At 43.7% G+C, this 23,251-nt stretch overlaps 1 protein-coding gene across 1 annotated transcript in view; it reads right to left on the bottom strand.

The window, feature by feature from the left end:
* Nucleotides 1-23,251, bottom strand: part of CDHR1 (cadherin related family member 1) — a 52,183-nt gene that overhangs the window by 6,622 nt on the left and 22,310 nt on the right. The window contains exons 10-16 of the mRNA XM_033148780.1: nt 20,545-20,645; nt 19,563-19,766; nt 14,853-15,005; nt 11,519-11,683; nt 8,726-8,793; nt 4,299-4,527; nt 1,737-1,991 (exon numbers count right to left, since the gene is read on the bottom strand). Of these exons, the coding sequence (XP_033004671.1) occupies nt 1,737-1,991; nt 4,299-4,527; nt 8,726-8,793; nt 11,519-11,683; nt 14,853-15,005; nt 19,563-19,766; nt 20,545-20,645 (1,175 nt within the window). The remainder of the gene's footprint in view (nt 1-1,736; nt 1,992-4,298; nt 4,528-8,725; nt 8,794-11,518; nt 11,684-14,852; nt 15,006-19,562; nt 19,767-20,544; nt 20,646-23,251) is intronic.

The raw sequence follows: 23,251 nt of genomic DNA, 5'->3' as shown, positions 1-23,251 counted from the left end.
TTACTCATTGTTGTTAACACTGCTGGACACCTCTAGTTCTGTTGTCAAAGAAGCTTTTCCTTCGGAAGGGAAAACAGAGCACTGTTCTGCGGGATGAAGAGTGCCGGGTCAGACACAATGGAAGGGGAACAGATGCATTCAAGTACATCCTCGGGCACATTATACAAAGAGAATGCCTTATTTGCATGCCGCTAACATTGATCCTGCCATCTCCAGTTGGAAATGATTCCCAGTGTAGTATATGCTAACCCCTTTCCTCCTGAAAAAAGGTCACAAAACCTTAAAGAGGGAGGTCACAGTCTCAGAGGTGAATTCATGCACCATGCAAACTTAGGGTTCTTCCACTCTTCTGCTCACTATCGAATCGGACCAAACATAATCAGGTTTTCTCCAGATTGTCATATGCTCCAATTTAGTGCATAAGTGTGGGTTTCCTGGGGGAAAGCAGTGCGGAAAAGGCTAAACCGCACGGCCCCATGCTTTCTAGGCATGGGAGAAGTGGAAATGTGGACAAGCCCTACTTACAGGGGCTACGGCACAAAGAGGACAAACAGCCACAGGCTCTACTATAAAGAGACCAAGATATGAAACCAAGGAACTAAGCTATTGCAGAGGAAATTACAGACAGCATAGCAAAGACTGGGGGGTTTCAGGTGGACACTTGTAAATTATAAGGTTTTGGGATAATAAAGCTAGATATGGCTAAGGGGGTGCTATTTCAAATCTCTTCGCCACCAATTTGCGATGCTTATTCAAGGGAAATAAATATTCTCGAGCAGATGGGTGGCATTCTGTTTGCTGATATTAATTGGCATTAGATCGCTGCATGTCTAGGTTGCCCCTGCCATATCTATGTGGTCTGCAGGGTATAAGGGAAGAAGAGAAGAAGAAGAGTTTGGATTTGTTATCCCGCTTTATCACTACCCGAAGGAGTCTCAAAGCGGCTAACATTCTCCTCTCCCTTCCTCCCCCACAACAAACACTCTGTGAGGTGAGTGGGGCTGAGAGACTTCAAAGAAGTGTGACTAGCCCAAGGTCACCCAGCAGCTGCATGTGGAGGAGCGGAGACGCGAACCCGGTTCCCCAGATTACGAGACTACCGCTCTTAACCACTACACCACACTGGGAAATGACCGTTTAACGAATCCTCTGTATATGTGAAGCAGATTGACAAGTCTGTCACACACCCCAATACACTCACCCCAGCATTGGACCCGCCATTGCAAACATTCTGGAAATATTGTTTGGGAAGTTAAATGTTCTTCTAATGAACCATTTGGAGAATGGTTGGTAAAATCAAGGGTGGTAAAATCAAGGGTGAGTTAAGATACAAAGTTAAAAGAAGAAGGAAAGAATAGGCGTGGACCTTTAAGACCATTGTTGTGGGCCTTCATGAATTTCTCCTTCTCCATTTTCAGTATAGGGAAAACAATCGTAACTTCTATTTGGTAGCAATGAGGCTGAACAATGCAACAGAGAAGTCAGGGATGGACCCATTGCCAGTAGCTGAAATGGCTTAGGATCCACTTGATCCTTAGGCAAACTCTACGCTTCCTTGACCCAGAAATGCCAGAAATTCTCATTTCACAGCTGACAGCACTCCCTTATTTCAATTTAACTTCAATGACACAAATTATGACGCTTTTGCAGTGGTGCCCATTACAAATCACTGTTTCTCAGCCACAAATCTTGGGTCTCCCCGTTTGCCATTTCTCTCCAGTATCCTATCCTCTTACCTCTTCTGTGATATCAATCTTCAGGACAGCGGTGGTGCTAAATGAAGGAGAGCCCCGATCTTTGGCTTGAACTACCACCGACCATATGCAGTCTTTGTTGTTGGTGATGTTGTGAATGATGTCCAAGGATCTTATGTAGGATTTCAGTTTTATTTCTCCGGTGCTTTGGTCTATATCAAACACATTGGCAGGATCTGCTTGCATGATGGAATAGTCAACTATGTTATTGGGTTCTTCCGCATCTTGGTCTGTTGCCTGTTGAGGATGGGGAGAAAAGGTAAAAGAGAAATGTTTAATGAATAGCGATCTATTTTAAAGAGGATTTGTTCTTTTGGATTCTGAAGTTCCATACATTGAGCATGGCTTCTATACCAGAACTTTGTGGGGTGGGGTTTGGTTGGATTCCGGAGTAGTTTAAAAATCTATCTTGTACCATTCTTCCACTTTATATTCTGCTTGGTATAAAGAGGTGTGGGATATAGCTGTTAATGATAAATGGACATGTGTCATTAAGGTAAGATGGGGAATATGCAAGAGAAATGATTTTGAGGAGATATGGAGGGTGTTTGTAGAATTTGTACTGTTCAAATGGAAAGGAGTCAAACCATCGCAAGAGGTGATGAAATTTTGGGAGGCTGGATAGTTGCAATGGAATGGTCTCAGTGGTGGGGTGCACATTTTTATTCTTATTTATTTATGATTATTAATTTGTTTAAAAAATTGAAACAAAAAAAATCTGTCTTGGAGAAAATTGAAATGCTAGGAGTTTGAAGGAACAGTTCCCCCCTCCCTTAAAAACAAACTCTTGGAAAATTCAGATCTCCTACCAATTATCCCCTTCCCCTTTTTTATTTGAAAAACTCTGTAACAGGGGATTTTTTTTTTTTTTTACAAAAATAAAACCAATGTATGTTTAATTTTCTGGTTTGAAGTAAATGGCCATTGTGCAGAATTCTGCCCGCTGCATCTGAAATCAGCATTTCCCGTCAGAAAAACAGCAGGGGGTTGGAATTCTAGAACAATTCTAGAATGGAACTGCTCCATTCTGCTCGACCTATTAACAATTTTGTTGTATTCCATCAAAGAGGAAGAGTAATGAGGCACAGCAAAACAGAAATCGCACCAGTGATGCAACTTCTAGTCTAGAAGAATGGTTCTAGACCAGCCTTTTATGATTATTTCTTGTAAGCAAAAGACCTATGGCATTTCATTAATAATAATAATAATAATAATAATAATAATAATAATAATAATAGTAATAATAATAAATTATTTATACCCCACCCATCTGGCTGGGTTTCCCCAGTCATTCTGGGTGGCTCACAACAGAACATTAAAAACATGTTAAGACTGGAGATGTGCCTCATCTCTTTCCACTCCGTCCCTTCACCCTCTTCACTCTATCCCAATTAACCCCTTTCTTGCAAATATCCCCTTGGCTCTCTCTCTCCCCTTCCCTAACACCTAAATCGTCTTTCCTACGCCACCTCTCTGACACGATCTTCTCTGTCCCTCGCCACCTCTCTGACACTGTCATTCTCTGCCTCCCACTCCAACCTTGACTCTCTTTGTGGCCAAACACTCTTCTGGGTCTTCTTTTTCACCCACTCTGTGCCCTGATTTGTCTTCCTATTGGTATTTCCATGGGAATAACTGGCAGCTATTCACGTATGAAGGAGAACATAACGGGATGCCCTCAAGTGTACCATTAGGGCTTAAGGCAGGGTGTGGAACCTCTAGCCTGCAGGCCAATGTTGGACTGCCATTATGCTCTGGGCTGGCCTGTGAGGCCTTTCCCCCAACCCATGCCCAACTCCCAATCAGCTGACTTAATTTGTGATGTCATCTGATGGGCACTTGGGCATGGTTAAATCCTGTGCTGACCTTCTGTCTGTTCCCAGCAGGGAATATCAGTGTGTACCCAAATTGAGCAGGATTTAACCCCCACTCATTAGTTGCCTGCTCTGAGCCACTAAGAAGAATCAACCCTGCACTTACCAGCCTTGATTTTCCATGGGTCTCTCTAAGCTGTAAAGGTAAAGGATGCCTGGATGGTTAAGTCCAGTCAAAGGCGACTAAGGGGTTGCGGTGCTCATCTCGCTTTCAGGCTGAGGGAGCCGGCGTTTGTCCACAGACACCTTTCCAGGAACACCGTGATGGAAGTGCACATAAATGCCGTTTACCTTCCCACCACAATGGTACCTATTTATCTACTTGCACTGGAATGCTTTTGAACTGTTAGGTTGGCAGGAGCTGGGACAGAGCAATGAGAGCTCACTCCATCACGGGGATTCGAACCGCCCACCTTCTGATCAGCAAGCCCAAGAGGCTCTGTGGTTTAGACCACAGCACCACCCGCATCCTCTAAACTGTAATGGAATACTGAAAAGTGGATTATACCCATAGCTGCACAGATTTACTTACAGAAATGTAAGCTCCTTATTTAGCCTTTGAGTCCTTAACAGGAACTGTTGCAGCATAATGAATCCATTGCAATCACTTCAATACCAATTACTGCAACCAAACACACAAACAAACAAACAAACACGGGCATCGACCAACCTCCACTTTCACTGGAGTGCCTATAATCATGGTTTTTTCCTGGATGTTCTCGTTGAACTCTGGGGAGTGATCGTTGACATCAAGCACAGTGATGAAGACTTCAGCCAAGCTATACTTCCCCTCTGTATCTTCTGCCTTCACATAGAAGTTGTACTTGGACGTAACTTCTGCATCTAACGTGGCCCATGGCTGGGTGTAAATGATCCCAGTGGATGGATGGATGAGGAATCTGGAAAACAACAACAACAATGGCCAATATTTCCTACTCAGCTGCGCAGACAGAAGAAAAGAGAGCCCCTTTATGTTCAGATGCACCATTTTCAGAGTGATTTCTCCCCCTAGCTGCTGTGGGTGGCTGCAGTCCCAATTATGAATGGAAAATGGGAATTTATTTGTCAGTTGGTTTATTTACAAACCCTATCAGCCAATTCTCTATAAAATACTCTGAACAACATACAGTAAAACAAGTGTTTAACGTGATGCATCTCTTAAAAAGAACATTTCATACCAATGGCTAAACAATACCCATTTAAAATCAAGCTCAACTCAGCTATTCACCATTTTTGAAAATCGTGGCGAATAAAAAATATATGTTAACCTATAGGTAAAAAAGAAAGCACAAGGATGGTGTCTGGTATACTTCTGTACAGAGTTCCACAGGGAAGAGTGTCATATAACTGAGAGCCTTGCTCACTCTGCGGCCAGCCTTACCAAAATCAGCTTTCTACGGAAACTTCTCACTTTGTACAGCTTATGGGCATGGAAAAGATCCCAGGAGAGGCCCATTTTGACTTATCAATATTAATTAAGGATGGAGTTATTTGTGTAAGATGGCAGAAGTTATTAACACAAGGGCTCTGAAGTAGGAAGCAATGTCTTATATTGAGGGGAAACGTTAACACCTTTGGACCGCTTTAATATGAGTTATTTCCCGTTTAATTTCAATTAAAAATGATTTTAAGGAAATGAGAAAGCAATCTGGAACTTATGGAGTATTCCCTGGGTCTGTCAGAGGGGTCATGTTATTCTTGCACTAATATATGTGTGTGTGTGTGTGTGTGTGTGTGTGTGTGTGCATAAATATATATGTGTGTGTGTATATATATAAGCTCACGTTATCTATTGATTTGTATATGCTTTCATCCTTCACCTTACTTCAACATATTTTGGAAGCCTCTACATGAGTAGAAAACTGCACAGAGGAGTTTGTGTGTGTGTGTGTGTGTTACTTGCTGCTCATTGGATATTTTGGATTAACTCCCCCCCCCCCCACACACAAAATAAATAAATAAATCCCTGAGCATTGGCCATGCTTGCTTAAACTGATGAGAGCTGCAGCTCAACAACAGGCATGGGCGGGGGGGGGGGGGCAACAGGTTGCCGAAGAGTGGCTTAAGCCATGCCATCTCTTTCTCTCTCTCTCTGTATATTTGTATCTATATATATATCTGCATGCAAATAATAATATTAAATCCAAATCTGCAAAAGTCAAAACTGAGGGAAGGGGGATATCAGTTCCAGTGTAACATGGATATGTTTAGATATAATACTATTTTTATACAAGGTCTCTGGAGCCCTTGAATATGGCGGGGGGGGAAATGAGGGGGTGGGCGAATTGATTGCCTGGCATTTCAAGTTTCATATTTTAAAATCCATTTTGGATATATCCCTTGTTTTTGTGAACAGCACAGTGCGATGTATTTCCACTCAGTCCCTCTGTGCTGGAACAAGGGAGAATGGCGCAGCTGTGCAGTTTGTAAGAACAATGTATTGAGTAATGTGCTGAATAAAACAACGCAGAGACAGACCTTCAGCACGCAAGCAATGGAAGTGTGATGAATGCAACATTTGGCTGTTGGTTAGTTTGGCTGAACACTGCATTAGATCCCTTATAAAACAAGAAAGGGGAGAAGAATTTATTTCCTTCTGCTTCTAAAGGGAGTTAAGCTCATTTAGACTATCTCAGAGTAGGCAAGTCTGAAAATCTTAGCTTAAATGAGTGTAAGACTGCAGCTTCATCACACACAGACACACCCTGGAGGCAGCAGGTGAGCAAAACTATTTGCCATACATTATACACCAATCATTTCAAACGACAGACTGAATTTATTTGAAAGATGCTAATGTGAAATCTGATTCTATGAATTTGCAGATTGAATGATTTGGGGGTAATGGAAGTTGCCCAGAGTGGCTGGGGGTGGGCGGGGTATAATAATAATAATAATAATAATAATAATAATAATAATAATAATAATAATAATAATAATTCACAAGCCCCTGCTCTCACCTTTTCTTTTTTGCTACCAACACCTCTTCCTGCCCTTACTCCATATTGGCTTCATAATAAAGCCAAATCAGAATGAAGGCAATGTGCCCTGCCATTACTCTGATTGGCTTGATTGTAAAATAAAGACAACAAGGGGGTCCAGTAGCACACAGAACCATTGCTATGGGAACCAGGAATATCAGTAAGTGGAATAAACGTCACAGAGCCCCTGCAAAATTGCTGAAAAATTGCCCCACCCAACTCTTGGATTCAGCCCAATAACAACAGTAATAACAAACTCCTAATGTAAAATGTCCCAAGCAGAAATTAAAAATCAACATTGTTTATTGTTGCTTTTTCATGCTCAGTGAGTCGGTGTAAATATTGGAAGTAATTAAAAATCTAATTATTTTTGCTAATTCCTTTTGAGACCATTTGCTGGGTATCAGAGTTATGACTAGGGATCTGCTATTTGTGCCCAACTTTCTGCAAATGCAAAGGGCAAGATATTCCAAAGGTTGTTCGTGAAGACAGAGAAATACTATTAGAATTCTGCTCCTGCAGATGTGCCTTGAGTTTTTCAGATGTAACCAAAGAGACAGCCCATCCCACGAATTGCTTTACGTCATCCTAAAAGAGGGGAGAAATATCTAAAGGAGAGGCTTAACTGTTGTTGCTGTCATATGTGTGTGTGTGTGTGTGTGTGTGTGTGTGTGTGTGTATTCTGTATGCAATGCAGGAGGCACCAAGGTTTTTCAAGGTCACTTAGGAAATGTGGCTCAGAAATGGAGGAAAAGCACATGGTTTTCTGACTCTCTATCAGGGTCCATCCAAACCTTTTTGTTGTCCAAGGGTGAGGTGCTAAGCATCCTGCCCATGGATGTGCAGGAAGAACAATGGCTCCTAGGACCAGGATATGGCTGTGCTGGGCAGCAAATACCACTTACCTGAAGCCCCAGTTAAGTGGAGATAGTCAGAGTTCGAAGGGATGCAGGTGGCACTGTGGTCTAAACCACTGAGCCTCTTGGGCTTGCCAATCAAAAGGTCAGCGGTTTGAATCTGTGCAACGGGGTGAGCTCCCATTGCTCTGTGCCAGCTCCTGCCAACCTAGCAGTTCAAAAGCACACTAGTGCAAGTAGATAAATAGGTACCGCTGCAGCAGGAAGGTAAATGGCATTTCTGTGCGTTCCGGGTTCCATCACAGTGCTCTGTTGTGCCAGAAGTGGTTTAGTCATGCTGGTCACATGACCCAGAAAGCTGTCTGTGGACAAATGCCGGCTCCCTCGGCTTGAGAGTGAGATGAGCGCCTCACCCCATAGTCGCCTTTGACAGGATGTAACCATCCAGGTCCTTTTTAAATCAGAGTTTGAGGAGATTTCTAGTCAGGTGAAGGCACCAAAATATGATGCAAAGCAGGAAAAGAAAGGGGCATTGCTGGGGGCCAGATTTTTGGCATGAGGAGAGTCCAGAGGGTGAGATGGAGAGATTTATTAGGCCCCAGGGAGCCTTACAGTGTTCCAGAGGAGAGATTATAAGTGGCACATCTTTTGAATGACATGCAGTTTTCATTGATAACCCCCTCAAAATTATTTGCTTTCCCCTAAGTGGCACATCTCTTGAACGACATGCAGTTTTCTTTGGTATGCTCCTTAAAATCATTTGCTCCTCCCGATCCCAATCTTTTATGCTTTTACGTTTTATTTATGCAAAACTTTTACAACCCACAGTCGCTCAAGGCGGCTCACTCCATCGGTTTCACACAGTTCCATACATCAAAACAAACGAAAAGCACACACTAAAACGGCAAACGTTAAAATGAAAAACAGCAACACCCTTTCCACGATCTGTTCTTCATTTATGCATTATTGTTAGGTTAATGTGGGAGAACCCGGAGGTTTGGTCCTCTGGACGTTGCTTTGCTTGAAATAGAACACTGTTGGTGTGAAACAGCCAGGAAAAGGATATATATATACATCCCCTTTAAGAATGAATTTCATCATGTTTGAATTTGATGTATCAGACAGAACATTACTCTCATTTGCTAGCTAGTAGCAATAAAAATTATGCAATATATGCAATAAAAATTATGCAATATATATATATATATATAAACACCCCTAAACAAAAATATGTATATATCCACATGTATGTTTTAACTTACAGATCTGCACCTGTTCCATAAATGGAGTATTTCATTTCACCCCAAAGGCCTGAATCAGGGTCTGTTGCCTTAAGAAGAAAATGGAAAAGGGTACTGATGGATTAAAACAGAAACGAAGCAGACTTTCATGACATGCATAAGTGGTCACATTGGGGGTGGGAAATAGCAAAAACCAGAAGGCTACTTTTCCTAGGGGGATGCAGCTTTGGGAGTGGGATTTGGAGGGCAGAAGTAGCCAGGGTGAAAGAGGGTGCTTCACCACTTCTCAGTATAATAATAATAATAATAATAATAATAATAATAATAATAATAATAATAATAATTTATTTGTACCCCACCCATCTGGCTGAGTTTACCCAGTCACTCTGGGCAGCTCCCAACAGAATATTAAAAACCACAATAAAACATCAAACCTTAAACAGGGCTGCCTTCAGATGTCTTCTAAAAGTCAGATAGTTGTTTATCTCCTTGACATTTGATGGGAGGGTGTTCCACAGGGTGGGCGCCACTACTGAGAAGGCCCTCTGCCTGGTTCCCTGTAGCTTCACTTCTCACAGTGAGGGAACCGCTAGAAGGCCCTCAGAGCTGGACCTCAGTGTCTGGGCTGAATGATGGGGGTTGAGATGCTCCTTCAAGTATACTGGTCTGAGGCCATTTACGGCTTTAAAGGTTAGCACCCCAAATGACCACCACAAACTGCTTCTCTCTCCCCACCCCACCCTTTCGCCACCAGCATGTTTGGAGATGAAAATGTCCAACTGAAAGTTTGTGGCGGGGCGGTGGGCGGGGGGAGCCAAATTTAACAGTAGGGAAGAGTCATGTCAATTAATCTGCATCCATTTGCAAAGTGTTGGGAGAGGATGTCGCTAAGAGATGTGTGTGTGAGAGAGAGTAAACTTTGGGATCAAGCCTACAAAGGACACACAAAGAAAAGGTGAAAAATTCCACCTCTGTACTAGCAGCATAACCAAGCAGGGCCACTGGGTGGCTCCCCTCACTTGAGATACATGTCACCATTAGGTTTGGGACTTGAAAAATGATGAATGATCGTCTTTCTGAGCATATTATTCTGCTAAGAAAATATCTAGGCATTGTGCAGATTGGGCCCCTAGAAAATAAGGGAGAAAATCAATCATCTAGCCATGTTTTATTTTCCACTTAGCTGTTCTAGTTTAAGCTAAACAACGTGTGAGATGAAGAAAGCATGCTATGCAGAAAGGTTCGGTTCTCTACAATGGCTTATTTGGCACAGACTTGAGGTGGTTTCACATCAGCTTAGCTTTCACATCTTCCTCTACAGAACCATAGGAACTGTAATTTGTTGTGCAATCCTAACCAAGTTGGACCTGCTTAATTTGGTGGGAATAACATCAGTGGGAATTACATTGATCCAGAAGATATCATCATCATTATCATCATTTATTATTTATACCCCACCCACCTGGCTGGCTTTTCCCAGCCATTCTGGGCAGCTCCCAACAGAATATTATTATTATTATTATTATTATTATTATTATTATTATTAGTGATAAAGGATCAAACGTTAAAAACTTCCCTAAACAGAGCTGTCTTCAGATGTCTTCTAAAAGTCAGATAGTTGTTTATTTCCTTGATATCTGATGGGAGGGTGTTCCACAGGGCGGGCGCCACTACCGAGAAGGCCCTCTGCCTAGTTCCCTGTAACCTCACTTCTTGCAGTGAGGGAACCGCCAGAAGGCCCTTGGCACTGGACCTCAGTGTCCGGGCTGAAGACGCTCCTTCAGGTATACTGGGCTGAGGCCGTTTAGGGTTTTGAAGGTCAACACCAACACTTTGAACTGTGCTCGGAAACGTACTGGGAGCCAATGTAGTCTTTCAGGACTGGTGTTATATCAGTTTATACTGTGAATATGCTCCTGGGGTCCCTGTATATTCTACAACCCCAAAGCCTCTGTGCTTTATATCAGGGCCGGGGAAACTTTGGCACTCCAGATGTGGCTGGACTACAACTCCCATCATCCCTGACTAGGGGCTGATGGGTGCTAGAGTCCAGCAACATCTGGAAGGGCCCAGTTTATCCACCCCCGCTTTAAACAGCCATATATTCTGAAGTCGTAGAACACTGAAAAAAATCCGAGGATAGACTTAGCTTGATGTCACATGGACAGACAAACCATCTATCAAGTAGTTTCAGCACAGTTTTAAAGTGGTGGTACAGTGGTACGTTGGGTTAAGAACATAATTCATTCTGGAGGTCCATTCTTAACCTGAATCTGTTCTTAACCCTTAGCACCACTTTAGCTAATGGGGCCTCTCGCTGCTGCTGTGCCGCCAGAGCACGATTCCTGTTCTTATCCTGGAGCAAAGTTCTTAACCTGAAGCATTATTTCTGGGTTAGCGGAGTCTGTAACCTGAAGCATCTGTAACCTGAAGCGTCTGTAACCTGAGGTACCACTGTATTATTATTTTATTTGTGTGAATACTGACACACTATACAGGTAATTTAATGTAAGAAACACACCCTTGCTTAGCAGAGCAAATTCCAGCCTGCATTGCTCTGTGCAGAATTACAGACTATGGTGAATTCAAATTCAAATTCTAAAAAAGCAATCCTAGCTTGCGTCTGTGCTTAGACTCATGAGAGATTCAGCTCATGAGAGATTCTATGATTCTATTTTTTTTTGTCAGTTTCTGAATATATAGATCCCCACCTCCTCCCAGGGGCAATAATTACAGATATCGAGAGACTCATGGAGCTACACAGAATATTTAAGTGCAACAGAGCATGGCTCTGGAGGAATGAATAAAGTTTACCGTTACAGCCACAACATTGGAGCCGCCAGGAGAATTCTCTGGAATCCTCGCGATGTAGTAATCAGATGAAAACTTTGGGACATTATCATTCGTATCCAAGAGACGGATCACAATATCTGCTGTTGAACTGAACTTCTCAGGTGTGTTAACTTCTATTGCAAGAAGCTAAGGAGGTAATTGAGAAATTACGAGCTAGTAAGTCATGCAAAATCCAACAGTTGTGCTTCTACAGAGCCCAGCTATTTTATATGGAACTGACTGATTTGTAACAAAATAATAATAATAAAAATCCTTCCAGTAGCACATTAGAGACTAACTAAGTTTGTTATTGGCATGAGCTTTTGTGTGCATGCACACTTCTTCAGACTAATTTGCGTTATGGCTAATAATGATGATAGAGAATCCAATCAGCAGAATATATTCCACACGGAACAGAAAGAAAGAAAGAAAGAAAGAAAGAAAGAAAGAAAGAAAGAAAGAAAGAAAGAAAGAAAGAAAGAAAAGAATTCCATCGTTGTTATGTTAATAAAAAGTTAAATTTCAAATGACTGCAAAAATCTGAGTATAAATCCCTTACAGCATGTTTGTGTGCTGCCTGTATATCATTTCCTTAACCACGGGAAGGACTCAAGTTCCCAGCACATCCTGAATCAAAGAGATTCAGCCAATGGCAATGGAACATCAGCATCGCCACCAAACAAAGAAGGAAGCAGAACAAAAGAACGTAAGAAGAGTTCTTGCATTCCTTCCTAATAATAATAATAATAATAATAATAATAATTTATTATTTGTACCCCCAGCCAGTCTGGGTGGCTTCCATCAAATATTAAAATACATTTAAAATACATTATTTGTTGAGACCTTGGTGGCGATGCTCAAGAAAACTACATGGCAACTAGCAACCCAGAATAAAATGAAACCAAATCACTCTTGAACATCAATACACCAGAACAGGTTATTTGGCTAAGGCATGAAGACATTAAACTATGAGTGTTGGGGGGGGATATGAGTGGGATACACTTATGAGAAGTGAATAATAATAATAATAATAATAATAATAATAATAATAATAATAATTACTTATACCCTGCCCATCTGGCTGGGCCTCCCCAGCCACTCTGGGTGGCTCCCAACAGAATATTAAAAACACAATAAAACATCAAACACAAAAAACTTCCCTAAACAGGGCTGCCTTCAGATGTTTCCTAAAAGTCAGGCAGTTGTTTATTTCCTTGACATCTGATGGGAGGGCGTTCCACGGGGCGGGTGCCACCACCGAGAAGGCTCTCTGCCTGGTTCCCTGTAACCTGTTATTCTTGTGACTAAATTAAGGCCAACATTTTATTATTCTGCATCCAGACGTTCCGCAAAGAGAACATGGATCAGCATAGAGAACACGGAGCAAGATGGAGCAACGGTCTGCCTTATGTCTCTGGGAATCTTATTTGGCCACTTCCACAGGGATGTTCACATGCCTCCTGAAGACCATGCGTTGAATACGGTATAAAGATTAGCGGAGTCAAGAGTAAAGGAGGTCATCTGGAGTAATAGATGGTAATGAATCAAAGTGGGCATTAAGCTACACACCCCCCCCAGGAGAACACGCAGGGGCAGCAGACAGAGGGGACTATCCCTTCCCCCAAAAAATTCAAACGCCCAAGGACCCAATCCAAATCCATCTCTGAAATATTGATTTCAGCTTGAATCGAAAGCTGCTGCGAATAGATGATGATATACCTATTAAAGACTGTTAATCATTCCCTCCGCTAAGAATAATCAACTATCAGGGACTGACATAAAACAAAGGTTATCTAAAATTAACTTTGTATATTCCATCGCTCTTGGGTGAAAACAGCAGGCCTGCTATCTTAGATATGTCAGATAACTAACCACTGAAGGCAATACCAACACGACAAAACATTTGGAATGTACGATTTCATGTGGAAATCTGGTCTCCAATAAAGTTACATGTCTTTAGGTGTCAGGCAAAAACATTCCTCTTCTCCCAGGCTTTTGACCAATTAAACAATTTATGGCAAACTGTGTGCAAAGGGTTTGGGGTGTTATTGCTTTTGTTTGTTAGTATGTTGTGCATTTTTGTGTTTTTATATTGTGAATTGCATTGTGTTCCTCGGATGAATGGCAGAAAATAATAATAATAATAATAATAATAATAATAATAATAATAATAATAATTTTTCAGAGACAAAGTGAACAATTTCTCAAGTAAAAAGAAACACACACTTTTCTCTTTTAATTACTTCCTTTGGTGTTTACGGCAGTGCTCTTAATCATGCTGAATTCAATTAGTATTCATGAGGCCACGCTTTGTAATTTCCTTACCCTGCATACTTGGGAAGTGCTTTATAACCTTCTGAGAATTTTCTAGTTGTAACAGGAATAATTATAGGTTGCGTTCCATGTGCACCTCTTTCGCCCAACACCCCATGAAATAAACAGGCAAGGGCCCTTGACAGGGTTCAAAAGGAGCAGACGGTCATCAAATCCAGCCCTCTCCCAGGATGCAGAAATATCCACACATCACCTCTTCCCCCCCCCCACTCTGAGATTTACGTATGCAAGCCAGAACACTGTTTGCCGTAAACAGAGAGGTGAAACAAGTCGTAAATAAGACAGCAATATACTTGCAAATCAGGTAGGTTGAGGTGGCTCTTGCAAATGAGCCAAGGGACACACTTCGGAAGGGCTTCTATAATTTTAGCCGCATGAAAAACTATTTTGGAAATAAACTACTTTTGCCATTGGGCAAGATGTTATCTTGTGTCTGTTGAAGTAGCCATTGCATCACCACCCGGTTTATTGTTTTTCAGTATATATATGATATACAGTGTTTTTTTTTTCTTTTTAAAAAATGTTTAGGGGTACTCTCATTTTGACTCAAGAAAACCGCCATTTTATAGTTCAAATCGGGGAAAATAAATACAGTAAATGGACAAATGGACAAAGATTCACAAAATGTTTCGGGGTATGCGTACCCCTGTGTCCCCCCCCCCAGAAAAAAGCACTGTATATATGACATCCCAAGATTCTGTGCTGCAGCATTAACCCTTTGCGTAGTATTTTGGATGCAGCATTCCCCCCCCCCACGGTCACCATTCCAATCCCCCTCCAGGAGTTGGAGGGCAATTTTCTGAAGGAGGAAGCCTGCTGTAAACCCACAGAGGCTTCCTGCACATTTTAGAACAGGGTTCTAAAACACCGAGGGAGAGTCGGCCAGGGCAAGAGACTCCCCACTTCAGAAGATTGGGCTCTAACTCATGATGAACGATCGGAATGGCAAAGCGGGAATGAAGTTAGCATGAAGTTACAATACCTTGAAGGTCAAGACCTGAAACTTTTCGTAGTCTATGGCAGCAGAGTTTTCTACGATGATTGTGACCTGCGCTTCGTTCAGCACAGTCTGAGGGACAACGCGGAAAATGCCGCCTGGCCCAACAAGCCGGAGGTTGAATTTCGCATTCGCCCCCTGTGAAGAAAGAGCCGGCATTAAAAAATAAACGACAAATTCATGTATCGTAGCGTGTAACACAGTACTGTTGATTTCCTTACAGAAGAGACATGTGTGTGTGTGTGTGTGTGTGTGTGTGTGTGTATGTAAAAAAAAAATCCTAGTCTTCCCACAATTAATGTAGAAGTAGTGGGATCATTATTGGTGGTTCTGCTCTTGACCTAAATGGGCCTTCCAGCTACCCATCTCTGCACAGTAAATGGAAAGTATGCTTGCATAAGTGAACATGCAGAGGTCCTGCATTCACAACCAGGAACTCTGCTGTTATCATGGAATAGGGCCCATTCTTCCACCCTGTACAGCATGCAGAAATTGGGGGACAGAGTCGGCATTTCCCTTTCCACACGTGGAGGGGAGAATGAGAGGAGAGGGCAAGAACGACTGCTTAGTATCTTCGATTCAACAGCTATTGGCTGAGAGAGAACTAAGAGGCTTTCTGAAGTAATCTCCCCAAGCTTTGGCTCACAAGACGTAGGTGGGTTTGATAAAAATAGATTTGGGAGCTTGCCTATCCCTCCAGTCACACTGGAAGAGCACCTAGTTTAGGTTGGCTAAGTGTGAGAATAATCTGGAAGGTAGGCTCTGAGATGCTGAACATTCAGAATGACCCGATTACCTAAATATGGGTCATTTTAGGTACAAGGTACACCTCCATATTCTTTGACCAGCGACGTGTTTGAATATTACCCCTCCTTCTGCTAAGAAAGTACTGGGAGTGGGCCTTAGGTTGGTGGCACAGGTCTTTTTATTATTATTCCAGATTAATATGGTTGCTGCTCTGGAAATAAGTCACTACACCTTTATGAGAGGAGAAGAATACAATTAGGTATGGTCAGGGCCAGCCCACCCATGAGGCAAGATGAAGCTCTTGCCTCAGGGTGGTAGGCTGAGAGAGGTGACAGATCTGCCTCTTGTGCTTGTCGGCCTTCTTTTCTTCCTCTGCTGCATAACCACTCTTCTCCTTCTGCTCCATTGTATGCATGCCCACCCTTCCATGCGGGGCTCCATCTTGAAAACATTGTCCTTACAACATTGCCCATCCCTAAGGAACGAGACAACAGGAGGAGAGGATGACATGATTGGGTCATATGCAACCTTATGCGGGGCCAAGTTGTAACAGCGCCATTTTCCAAATGGAGTCCTGCAAGGAAGGAAGGCCATGCGATGGTAATCGCAGCAGTGGATCTACTATGAAAGTAATGAAGCTGAAGCTTCAGGGTCTGTGGTCCACAATGCTTACAAACATTTGGGTCTAGTAGGGCCAACCTGAGTTGCAAATTGTTGCATATGTTTCAACCATGCCAAAGTTTGGGAGTCAGCATCACAGATGGTGTCACGACCTGAGGTGGAACAGCTCTGTTGGAGAAGATTGCAGCGGTTCTGTGACCTCGTTGCTGGTTGCGAAGGGGCCCCCATGACAGCTCAAGCTTTGGGCCCCCTGAAATGCAGGTCCGTCCCTGAGTAAGTGTGTGACAGGCAGGCACATGGCAGTGGTGAGGGTCCAGCTGCTCTGGGGAGGGGACAGGGCCCTGGATATGGTGAAGGGGTAGACCTATGGGGGACATCAAGTGGCAAAACATCTCAGCCTGGCTGTGTGTAGGGTGAGGTGATTGCCTCAAGCACCAGATGCTGAGGGGTGAGGAGTGGCTAGAGCTGTGTGCCACAAGTACTGTTTTGGGGGGACAGGGGGCAGGCAGGTGTGGGGGACTCCATGGTCCTGTATGGGGTATCTGTGCCCCTGAAGGACCAGGTGTGCAGCCTGGGGATCATTTTGGACTCAAAGCTGTCCATGGAGGTGCAGGCTGATTCTGTGTCCAGGGCAGCTGTCTACCAGCTACATCTGATACTCAAGCTAAGACCCTACCTGCCTGCAGACTGTCTCACCAGAGTGGTGCATGTTCTAGTTATCTCCCGCTTGGACTACTACATGAGGCTACCTTTGAAGGTGACCCGGAAACTACAAGTAATCCATAATGCGGCAGCTAGACTGGTGACTGGGAGTGGCCATTGAGACCATATAACACCAGTCCTTAAAGACCTACATTGGCTCCCAGTACGTTTCCGAGCAAAATTCAAAGTGTTGGTGCTGACCTTTAAAGCCCTAAACGGCTTCGGTACAGTATACCTGAAGGAGCGTCTCCACCCCCAGACACTGAGGTCCAGCTCTGAGGGCCTTCTGGCAGTTCCCTCACTGTGAAAAGTGAAGCTACAGGGAAGGGCCTTCTCAGTAGTGGCACCCGCCCTGTGGAACGCCCTTCCATCAGATGTCAAGGAAATGAACAACTACCTGACTTTTAGAAGACATCTGAAGACAGCCCTGTTTAGGGAAGTTTTTAATGTTTGATGTTTTATTGTGCTTTTAATATTCTGTTGGGAGCCACCCAGAGTGGCTGGGGAAATCTGGCCAGATGGGAAGGGTATAAATAATTACTACTACTACTACTACTACTACTACTACTAAAACTACATGGTCTGCCTTGCATCCTATCGGCTAGCCTGCTGCCCTCAGGTATAGTCAGGGCCGTCTCATCCATTTTGGCTGGTGGCACGGTGCACCAAGGTGCCGGGCCCCCAGGGGCGCCCCCGTGAGCCCGCCGGCATACCGGGTGCCCCCTCCCCAACCTGACCCCACTGGTGGGTGGGCGGGCAGGCGCTTGCGCGCCGGCGGCACAGCCCCGTCTTCGAGCGCAGCAAGCGGGGGGGAGTAGCACGGCCCCGCCGGAGGCCTCCCCACCGCCCCCACGGGCGGGCGGGTGCTTGCGCCGCCAGAGCTCTCCCCTGGATGCATGGGGGCGCCGGAAGGATCATATGCCAGTGGGCTGCCGGCCGGGTGCTCGCGCACCAGCGGCGCAGCCGCTGCCGCCCATGCCGGTCCCCGGCGGGCTGCGAGCCGCCGCCCTCGCCTCCCATCCCGGGAGCACTGGAAGGGTGCGCAGAGCCCCGCGCCGCTCCAGCGCCACACCCCTCATCCCCTGCTCACCCACCCCCCCCTCCCGAGGGGCGGCAAGCGCGAGAGGTGGTATGCCGGGGGCGCCGGAGGGATCACTGCACCACAGCGGCCAATCTCCTTAAGACGGCCCTGGGTGTAGTAGACAATGCACATTGGTTGGGGCCAGTGAATGCTGCTAAACTTTCCCCTTGAACACCCAAAGATGGCTCCAGTGAGGAACAAACAAGTGCAGGTGGAACCAGTGATCAATTTTGGGTAGGGACTGGTAATATAAATATAAATTAAAAAGCAATCTTGAAGCTAAAAAGAAAATTGCATGGTTTCCTTGTGATAGGAAGAGGAGAAGAACGTAGCAAACAAAAGATCTGTGCAAAATATACCGGCCGTGACAACTTTTGGCTGGTCTCTGCTTGCTCCGTAATATTAGTAAGCAGTTAATTTAAATTTTGCTGCCTTCTGCAACTGCAGAAGCAGCAATTACGAGGCTGGCTGCCTCAGAAGCAGTTACTTATCCCTTTGCAGCAGGCTGGCAGGGAACCTGCTGACTTTTATATAGAGCAGAATGCAGCCATGTTAGCACAACACTGAGTATATGCTACATGTTGATGGGATAGATTTTCTTTTCAATAATTGCAGTCCTTTCATGTGTATTAAACTTTCAGGCCTCAACTTTTCCTCTCCTGTTAGCTCAGGTGGAAGCTATTACAGAGGTCTCCTTAGCAACCTTTGCCATAGTTTCCACATCAAATAAACTGTACTGAACCTAAAGGAATCCCATTCATCTGGTTAAACAATACAGCGCTCACTGCATATGGGGTAGAGAGCTTATTTTTCAAAATAAGGCTCTGGTAGAGTAGCTTTAACAATGCTCCAGAAAGATCAGGACCAGAATGGGGGGAAATAGTGGTGCAATTGACTTCCGACAAGCACACAGAGTGCGAACAATACTGAGTGTATGGGGGGGGAGGGGGGCTCATTTAATTTCACTGCAAAACAGGTGGTGTAGTGACAATAAAGGTTTGTTTGTTATTAAAATAAAAAATACAAACTAAGTGGGGAAGCACTGAGTATTATTTCCACTGGCTGATGAAGTAAATCAGCAATAATGCAATAAAGAAAGGCCACGACCCAGTCAAACTAAGAAGACAAGGCTTGCTGAATCAAACAAAATATTCATCCATTAACAGCATTTTGTTTCAAGGGCACAAATGTCATATGCCCCTGGAAATCAAGCAGGACAAGAAGACAAATGGATTGTGGGCTGTCACCAGCACCTAGTTTTCAGTGCTGTGATACTTAAAACAAAAGATGTATGGAATCAAGGCCGGCCCACCCATGAGGCAAGATGAGGCAACTGCCTCAGATGGTAGGATCCACAGGGGCAGCAGATCCTGATGTAGATCTTGACCACCACCACCACCCCGATCTTCCCTGGCAGGGAGGAAGCATTTTGTGGTTCGCCTCAAGTGCCAAAATGTCTTGGGCTGGCCCAGAATGGAGGTATAAGAGAGAGGCAAGAAAGGACAGGTAAACAAAACAAAACAAAACAAAAACATCACACTGGCCTGATCTGAGTCATTGACGGTAATTTTGAGGCCTCTCAGAATCTCGCCCTCCGGCGGATGCTCGTACATTGTGAGCTCAAATCGGTTCTGTGGCCCGTTTTCTCCGTAGAACGTTGGCGGGTGGTTGTTGAGGTCCACAACACGTATGGTTGCCGTGGCGAAGGCGTGAGCGGTCGCCTCACCCTCCGGGCTGATTTCGGAAGCCTGCAGTGAAGAAGAAATGGATTTGCATGGGCTCTCCCTCCTGCTTGCGATGCTTCATCCGGCATGCAATTCTAGAATTTGATCATATCACTATCTTTTGCTGGTTGCATTTGAGATTTCAGAGACTCCAGCTCTTCACCATTGGCCTCAGGGCTGACCAGAGGTAGAAGGTCCAGATTCAACTTCCCACAGCCCCAGCCTTGCATGATGTTAAGCATATTCAGCTGGAATGAGGAACTGTCAGCTCTGTGTACAGTTGCCCTATATATTAGAGCATGTTCCTGACAATGAAATATTTCTCGAGTTCACACCTACTCTGACCATTTGGTCCTCCTGGACAGAAAGAACTTGGCTTCCTGATCAACAAGGACTTCCTGGTTCTGTTATGTTTCTGTGCATCCCTCTTTGACTCTTGGATTAGCCCCTCGGCTCAGAGTCTCTGGTGCAAATCTGACGGCTTAACCTATGGCTTAGCCATAATACATACTACATATGTGAACAAACTTGCATAACTTGAACAATGCATTCCTATCAATCCTATTAAACTAGTTAAAGAATCCAGATCTTTTCTCTTTAGCACATCAGACCCTTCGGGTAGAATTGGCATTGACGGAGAAAATTGTTTTTTTAAATTGGCATCATAGCAGAAAACAGCAATATGCATCAATTCTCCTATGTAAAGAGGGCACTACATTTGCAGTAGTTGAAATTCTGCACACTGCAGATCCATCAGAAGTGGTAAGGGGAAACATTTATAGCAGGAGAGTAAGACAAATACCTGAATTTTCAGTTCATAGACTTCTTTCTTCAGCTGAATTGGGCTTTTAATAACAGAAATGGCTCCAGTTGCGTTATTTATTTCAAACGAGCCTTCACTTCCTGTTACAAAACATAAATATACCTATCAAATTTTCTAGCACCCTCAAAAAGAATCCGCTCCAATCCAGTTGCAGTCAGAGGTAACTAGTTGTGCAGAGCAACCACTGGCCATACCCAGAGTACTGGGAAGTTATATTGATTGAAAATAGCTTCCCAACCATGCTGAACATGTGACCTGCTGTTTAAGAGACCCAGGACTCATCTACACAGCTGCAAATGAAACGTTTTAAATGTGTTGCAAAGTGAAATGTACAAATGTGACACTAGATGGCGACAGTGAGCTATGCAAAAATCAAATGTATTTTTCAAAACATTTTAAAGCATTTTCACAGTGGTTTTTTTATATGTGTGTAGATTCCATCCTACTTGTGCAAATACACAGGTACACGTGAACCTGTATCTTCCTGATTACATGTTTGTTCATGGAAATATCGCTTTGGGGATCTTATCTGGAGTTGACTGTATACCACAAATGATATTGTAATGGACACCATTACTTTTAAAATACCAATCTTGTCTTGTTTACTGGAGGAATTACCAACCACCAACAAATGCCAGTATAAACGAATTTAACAAGCTTGTTTACTAAAATGGGTGCTCCATGAGTCAAATGGCTCCGCTGTTTGAAGTGACAGCACAAAAATACAAAATAGCAAGTAGTTACAAAAATTTTACACATCACTTGGGAAGAAAGGCAAACAAATGCCAGTGTATTGGAAGAAGCAAAGATTACCAGTGTCAAAGCAATGATTCTTCAACATCAACTTCATTGGACTGGTTGTGTTGTTCGGATGCCTGATTATCGTCTTCCAAAGCAACTACTCTATTCCAAACTTAAAAATGGAAGTGACCTCCACAGTCACTTAAAAATGAAAAGCATAATGCTGGTGGTCAACAAAATAGGTTTAAAGACTCTCTCAAGACAAATTTTTAAAAAAATGTAGTATAAGACCGACAAATGGGAAACACTGGCCTGCGAGCGCTCCAATTGGAGAACAGCCCTTTCCAAAGGTGTCGTAGAGTTTGAAGATGCTCAAACTCAGGACGAAAGGGAGAAACATGCTAAGAGGAAGGCATGCTTGGCAAACCCTCACCATGATCAACTCCCACCTGGAAACCTATGTCCCCACTGTGGAAGGATGTGTGGATCCAGAATTGGTCTCCACAGTCACTTACAGGCTCACTGTTAAGACTGTGTTCATGGAAGACAATCTTACTCAGCTACGAGTGATAGCCAAGGAAGAAGAAGAAGAAGAAGAAGAAGAAGAAGAAGAAGAAGAAGAGGGGTTAGCATAGGGCTTAGTAGAACCTGCTACTTTTCTGTGTGCTTCATGAACCCACTTTGGAGCATGACGGGCCATTGCTGGGAATGAGCGGCCTGTTCAAGTTTCCCATTGGCAGTTCCATGTTACCCTCCCTTTTTAGTACAAGTTACTTGCATGCATTCCTGCGCCAATCCCTCTGTGTGTGGTTGGCTCCACCAACATGGAAATGGATCATGTCACAAGGGAGTGGAACCAGTGAGGAATAAGCATATGCACTCCATACAGGATCTGAAAGAATGTGGGCTCTCTCTGTGTGAGAGATTGTCCCCTTTAAATGCTCAGTACCCGTCTTTGAATGCCATATTGCTCGGGTGTGAAAACATAAGCAAAAGCCGAAAAAGAACACTTGTCTTTTAATTTGCTGGGGCATAATTATATCCTCCAACACGGCAAACACCTCTCACAAAGCTCAAGTAGGTGAGAAGTTTAACTTTCACAGATTCCTTTTCCTGCACATGTTTCTGAAAAACACACAACAGCCACAACCACAAACTCAGTTCCTTGTATCTCGGGCATTCGGTACTCAACAACAACAATGGCAACAGAAGCAGTAAACCCAAATCCTTGTATCTTAGGTATTAAACATTCCACTTCCAAGTAATCTAAAAAATATGAAAAGATATGAGTCATGCAAGAGGCTTGGTTCCCCCCCCCCCATGACTACTCAAGGCAGCTGTAAGTGTTAAAATCTTGATTTTTTAGTTCTAGTTAGTCTTCTAGAACTGGGCCACTCATGATTCAACCAATCTAGAACCAGCACCAGACCAATGTGGATTGCTTGCATTTGTCTTGTTGAGTTGTATGTGGCCAAAAAGCGGCAAATAAAAATTGGTGATGTATACATACATAAATAAGAATATTTTGCAGACCTAGAGAAAGAGTGACCATCTTTTTTCTTCACAGCCAAGTAGAAAAATGAAGGTGCTAGAGAAAAATATTGAGTCTAGTCCCCAGTTACACAGAACCCCATTTCTGCCATACATTTCTGCCATAAAGAAGTCTCTCTTCCAATCATATCTCTAAACAACTACAATTTTTACCTCTCATACCAGAATTGGTCCAATCTAGCTAGTGACAAATGCACAGAGAGTTAAGCTTCCACAAAGTAAAGGAATCATGCATTGTTTAGACCACAGCACTACCCACACTAGATCATGTGCTCCTGTCCCTCAGAAATCTCACCCCAGGCCTTAAATTTCACTGACTCAGGTCTTCTCTCAAGCAGTGCAACATCTGGGGACACTGCCATAGGGAGGTTGTGTGCCCCTGTTCCCATTTCCC

This window comes from Lacerta agilis, chromosome 5, assembly GCF_009819535.1.
Source record: "Lacerta agilis isolate rLacAgi1 chromosome 5, rLacAgi1.pri, whole genome shotgun sequence".
NCBI lineage: Eukaryota > Metazoa > Chordata > Lepidosauria > Squamata > Lacertidae > Lacerta > Lacerta agilis.
The sequence above is the reverse complement of the archived record's forward strand: the minus strand, read 5'-3'. Positions and strand labels throughout refer to the sequence as shown.